Source organism: the organism of the source record quoted next, unplaced genomic scaffold (genome assembly GCF_019419815.1).
Source record: "Pyrus x bretschneideri cultivar Hongxiangsu unplaced genomic scaffold, Pyrus_bretschneideri_v1 Contig54, whole genome shotgun sequence".
Taxonomy (NCBI): domain Eukaryota; kingdom Viridiplantae; phylum Streptophyta; class Magnoliopsida; order Rosales; family Rosaceae; genus Pyrus; species Pyrus x bretschneideri.
In genome coordinates this window covers 1,523,246-1,529,046 of record NW_025999792.1, presented here as the reverse complement: position 1 = coordinate 1,529,046, position 5,801 = coordinate 1,523,246, and the positions used below count along the sequence as shown (strand labels likewise).

The 5,801-nt window shown below is 44.7% G+C and overlaps 1 protein-coding gene across 1 annotated transcript; it reads right to left on the bottom strand.

Annotated features, from left to right (window-relative positions):
* Positions 1 to 1,510: 1,510 nt before the first annotated feature.
* LOC103967900 (protein SUPPRESSOR OF MAX2 1-like) lies at positions 1,511 to 5,476 on the bottom strand. The gene is made up of 3 exons (XM_009381228.3): positions 4,236 to 5,476; positions 3,544 to 3,841; positions 1,511 to 3,430 (listed from the first exon to the last, which is right to left on the bottom strand). Exons 1-3 carry the CDS (start codon positions 5,474 to 5,476, stop codon positions 1,784 to 1,786), a joined length of 3,186 nt encoding a protein of 1,061 aa, XP_009379503.1. The 3' UTR covers positions 1,511 to 1,783.
* Between the last annotated feature and the right edge of the window lie 325 nt (positions 5,477 to 5,801).

The following is a 5,801-nucleotide window of genomic DNA, read 5'->3' as shown; positions in this document are numbered from 1 at the left end:
GTCCGTATAGCTTGGTGCCAATTCGGCATGCTTATACTCTCATAAATATAATCACCGTGACCGAACCCAGCACTGACGATTCGTGAACTTCACAAGACTAACAGCCTTGTCTTCAGGCTCTAGAACTCGAAAGCCGAGACATGTTCCTTTCTCGGCCGCAATCGCATGATCAAGAAGTCAGTAGTGTGCCCAACGCAACATCAACACATTTTACTCCCCGGCCGAGCTCGACCGACGAGTTGGCACGCCCCGCACACAACCGAAGGACGTAGTTAGCATATTAATTACTCGGTCTGCGTGCTACGTAGGCTTGGTAGTTTTTAAGATCAACATGTACCAATCACTAACTTAGAATCTCTTTCCACAAGAATCCTCCTGAAACCTCTGCTTCTAGTAATCCAAACCCTAACCCTAGAATTTGCACCCTTTTTCTCCCTCTTCCCCTCTTTCCTCTCTCGACCCTCATTTTTGTTCAACTAAGGGTTGCTATAGTGGAAGTTAATCATACACTGATATATAGAAAAAAAACTTCGACACGTGATAATATATTGACTAAGACACCACATTAACTGCAAAGTCATTAATTCTATATATTTTCTTCTCGTTATTGAGCATTTGAAATTAAAAAAATAAGAATAAAAAAATAGAAGGGCATTGTCTGCTGGTGGTTTTGATCAATATATATAATATAAACATGGTCCTGGTCACCTTGTTCATGCCGACGGAAGAGGATCCTCTCCTAAAATCGTTGGATTAAAATTGAACGGTCCGGATTTCGTAGTCAGGAGGATCCTCATCCTGAGATCAGGAGAGGATCCTTTTCCCATGCCGACTAGCTTATAAGGCTACTTAGTGCATGTCATGTCATTGTATGTGTGTACTTTACAGGCATGTAGGACAATGCCAATTCAATACTTTTATAGAGGGGATAGATGTACACCATGTATGTATAATGTTGAATTGTTGAGTACATCTATCCATTCTATTAATAGTCCATCATCTGGTAAATGGTAAATTGTCTTATTGATTAAGATTTTTTCTACTTATTATATCTTGGATTAAATTTTCTCTCTTCGGCTTTGATGTAGATTAATATAGAGCAGGCATCTCCATCTTCCACTCCGACGTGGAGGGCTACAGTTCCGCGAGCTGAATTTCAAGCGACAAGCTCGCAAGGTAGTTGAGAATTCGAAAGTCAAAGAAGCGGGACGAGTAGGGGAGGCAAAGGGACGAGGCGCTGCGCAAAAAGGAAGAAGGTCACGACATAGTTGGCGGAGTCGAATAGGGTTAAATAGGAGGCATTGCAACAGAGGGAGGAGATTGCCCCAATTCTGGGTTTACTTTATTTTTGAAAATTTGCATATAATCCCATCTAGGTTTTGTTCAAATTGATCAAAAGAAACCAACTTTAGTAAAAGTTTTGGGGTTTGAATTTTTGGGTTTCTCTAAAAAATGTTGACTGTAAATTTGGGAATAAAACAAAAACTAATAAAATAGAGACATCATGAGGAAAAAGAAAACAGAGAGGAATGCCTCATCTTATTAATCAATTTCCATGTAATTAATAAAATTATGATTATAAAATACTATAAACTTTAGGGGCTGAAAACATGAGAAAATAATGAACAAAAAGAAGCGAAAAAGAAGAAAGGTTGCGCCAAATCCATCCAAAGTTTTCCCTCCTCTAACGCCTTTATCTTTACCCGCCGTGCCGCTGACCATAATATATACAATGTGCAAAATACCAACTCTATCCCTCCCCCCACCCACACCCGCGCTCGCATTATTGTTGTCTCAACTCATCAGGCACCACAACCACATTGATGCTACTGGGCAGCCTATCTCCGGTGCTCCGGCAGTCCGAAGCACCATCGGATTCAAGTCTAACAACCACTGACTCATCGGCTATCACACCGGTGCTGCCACCAAGGCAGGACTTAAGCTGCTGGATGCTCGGAGCAAGAACCTTTTCTGCCCATTCCTCTAATCCAGTCCGGCCTAGCCATATTCCAGTCAAGATTTTTTCAACAGCATCCTCTGGCAATTCAAATGAAATCCCCTCACCCATTATCTTTGAGAATCTTTTTCTGATGGTGTTTGTGATGTTTTGCTGAATGGGGTTGAAATCTATTGGCTTGAACACAATGGCATCATCAACAGTATCCAGCAATTCACAGGGTACTGATGGGGTTGTGACTTTGAGTAAGGCTCTGTTATTGAGACGATTGTCATCTTCATGATCAACGGTCAGATCACTTGAATTAAGCGAGCCATCTGTCCTGTCATCCTCAGCATTGGCAGCTTCATTCAGATCGAATCCTAATGCTGAACCCGCATCAGTCCTAGGCTTTGTGGCCCTGTCTTCATCCGTTAACCAATTGGCTCGGCGTTTTGCAGCCCTTGCACAAACCGATAGCTTTAACTGCCAACTACTCCTCGCTATACTGGCAAGCTTTTCTTCAAGTGAATTGTTGTTTGTTAAGGGTCTGAGATTTTCTGGCAACCAATTTGCTGTAAGGATGAAAACAACATTTCCGAGACTGATTTCACGGCCATAAGAGTCAGCAAGACGACCTCTCTCGATTGCCCGTTTTATGCTACCACGAATTATCATATCAGCTTCATTAATGTCCTCAAGCACTACTACTGAAAAAGGGTTTCTCTTAACTGTCTCTGCTATTCGATCCACCACCGTTTTACCGCGGAAACTCATATCTGATTGCAAATTACCACGTTGGGAGCTAAGACTTATCATCACTGGGTTGGACCCAGATACCAGTTCTGAAAGAGCTGATGCCATCTTCTTCTTGCCAACACTGTCCGGGCCCATAAACAGCAGCCAAATGTCTCCCCTTGATCCGGCACCATGTCTCTTTCCATTACCCAACTTGCATTTTGTCACAGTTTCAGCCACAGCAGTTGCTGCTTCTTGCTGCCACCACACCTCCATTAAACCTTTGTAGAGCTTTTTGAATGATTCAGTATCTATTTGACACAATTGTTTATCCTCCGTTTGCATTCCATGTAATTTGTTCTGCGGTTCAGAAGGCATGCAGCCCATAAAGTCTCTGATGCGCTCTTTATGCGCTTGCTCAGGGGTGGTTTCAGTGACTTCTGTTTGGCCAAGAACCAGCTCTGTCCTTACAGGGCTTTCTGGTTGGGAAATTGCCCGTTCAGATGGTTGGCTGGTCGGCGGATTTGTGTTCAATTGCAGAGTCCCAAGATTCTTATTCAGATGTGATTTGGGTTGGAATGGTTGGCGACCAAGCAAGTTTGGATTGTACAAGCCCGTCATTGAGAGGGTTGGAATAAATCTCTCTGAGCTGAAACTAGGCTGATGAAAATTAGGATGAAGACGCAAACATGTATCTGCCCATTCCTTCTGTAATTCTTGAGTCTTCTGCTTCAGGATCAAATTTTGATCTTTAGTCTGTAAGTGACAAAAATGAAAATATCCATTAATCATAAGATCTTAAAAGTCTATATGAGAGAAAGAAATAATAGCAGAACAAGACCTTTTAGATCAATTTGGGCTAAACTCACCTGCGTCTGATCTAATGCACTGGAATGAACATCACGGGCTTTCGCATGTTGCAACCACTGTGGTAGCAATGGTTGAGCTGCCTCCGTTTCAGAAGATGATGTCTCAGATTCCTTGGCAACCAGTTTTGCAAGTTCTTGCCCATAGCTATGTGTACATTGAGGGCAACATGGCGCTCTTCGAGCAGGATCCGAGTTCTCTGACATAAGTCTTGGTTGATCAATTGATGCCGGTGGAAAACCTTTCATTGGTGACAATGATCCAACTGAGGTACTAAGGATCCCATTACTCGCCCCCATCCTAAAAAGAGAATATATGTCAGCAAAAACATAGAAAACTCGACGAAGAGGGTATACAAGCCTAACATGCCCACATTACTATTCATTGAACTGCATTATATATCAGGTGGAAGAGCATCCAAAATGCTATCCAAGTCTGATTCAAACAAACTTCAAATTGAAATTCTTATCCAAATGGCAAGTCTCTGAGCATACACAAAAATTAAAACTACTCAAGATTCCAAAAGCTGCAATTCTTGATAGCATCCATCGAACATGAAAGACGTAATCAGCCGAAACCTTTCTAGTTAATCGTGTAGCGTGTGCAAAATTAAACCAGACAACACAAAAATGCAGAGACAAGTTGCATGGTTAGAGAGTTTAGTTTGTAATTCAAATAAGAACACCAAGCATACCTCGGAAACAATCCTGAAAGCGGCGTTCTGCCAGTAATTGGCACTACCTGTAGATCCCAATCAGTTTCCATTGAAGGGTGATAGACTTGGCACCTCAAATATGTCTCACAAGTAGCAGTCCCAGTTAACCAAAGCCGGCTGCCATTAGCACTACCGTCTCCAAACCTCGCCAACAGCTTCCCCATTTCCGCCACCACTGCCCGCCCTGTCTCCGAAACCACCTGCTGCTGGACAGGAGGCGAACCTAGACCCGGAGCTGCAACTCCAAAGCTCGCACTCTGCTCCACAAGCCATTTCAAGTCACCCAAATCAAGAATGACCCCTCCCCCATTCGAATTCGACATCCGAGTCTCAATCAAACTCGCTAATTCCTTCATTTTTGACACTATCTGATTCCTATCCAAAGAAACCTCCTTCTCCAAATGAAGGACCTCAACATTCTTCAGCGGCCCCTCGCCCAATTCCTTGCTCTGAATCCTCCTCAAGAGCTCTTTGGTCACCGCCTCAGGCTCCGAATCGCCAACCAAAACTGGGTTCCTCTTCTTCGTTCTCAACAAAATATCACCAACCCTCTTGACCTCCTCCCCTCTACGTTGCCCCGATTGTGCTGCAGCTCCCTGCGGCTGCTGCAGCCTCGGATTCAAATACAAATTCCGGCTCGCGGGTGGCACAGTGGGGCCAGCGGGGCGGAACTGCAATCCAATTGGGGAAGAATTGACGGCGGCGGAGGCAGCAGAAGAGTTGAGTGTTTGTTCAATGGTGGCTTTGACTGCAGGACTAGAGAAACTAGCCTCCCGCATGACCCGACTAACACTCGGGTCATCGAGAATTGAGATGATGAGCTGCTCAAGCTCAACTTTGACTGCTAAGAGAGGTTGCTGCTGCTGTTCGGGGCAGCCCCGGCGCTGATGAGCCTGAGCTCGCTTCAAGGCAGCCATGAGAGCATTAGAGATGGGGGGCTCCATGCCGGGGCTCATGTTTTGGGCGGTGGGCAACCGCTCCAGCGCCACACTGAAGCAGAGCTCCAGAGCACGGCACTGCAGAGGGTGGGAGGAATTGGGGTGAGATTTGATACATGCTTGGCGGAGGAAGCCGGTGGGGGAGGACAAAAGGGTTGCCGCCACGTGTAGCGGCGTCGTCTGGCCGTGGTTCCGTCGACCCGCTTCGGCGATCGAGTGGTTCAAGACGCTTGCCGCCTCTGGGGTTAAAGTTTGCTGGATCGTACTTAGCCCCGCTCTCATTTCTTGGAATTCAAATAACCAAAAACACCAAAATCCAAGGGCAAAGCAGCAACTGAAATCAAAGTGGTGGTTCTCTACAGGGAGAGTTCTGGTCAGGTGTGGATGCAGCCTTCAAATTCGACAAATTAGCTTTTTTACATACAAACCCAAAAACCAAAACCAAAAACATATCAAGGACAGAAACCAATAGCTCCCTCTCTCTCTCTCTCTCTCTCTCTCTCTCTCTATATATGTTCTTATTCTTCTTTCTTTGTTTTTGGTTTTCCTCTCTCACCAAGTGTGTGTATATGCGTGCGTCACACAAAAAAGCTATGCGAGAATTCAA

Bases quoted from the DNA above. Each gene is read 5' to 3' on its own strand.
- LOC103967900 (XM_009381228.3), bottom strand. From the start codon at position 5,476: ATGAGAGCGGGGCTAAGTACGATCCAGCAAACTTTAACCCCAGAGGCG. The intron at 3,842-4,235 runs GTATGCTTGGTG...TTCTCTTTTTAG, and splicing joins CTTTCAGGATTGTTTCCGAG to GATGGGGGCGAGTAATGGGA. The intron at 3,431-3,543 runs GTGAGTTTAGCC...TGTCACTTACAG, and splicing joins GTGCATTAGATCAGACGCAG to ACTAAAGATCAAAATTTGAT.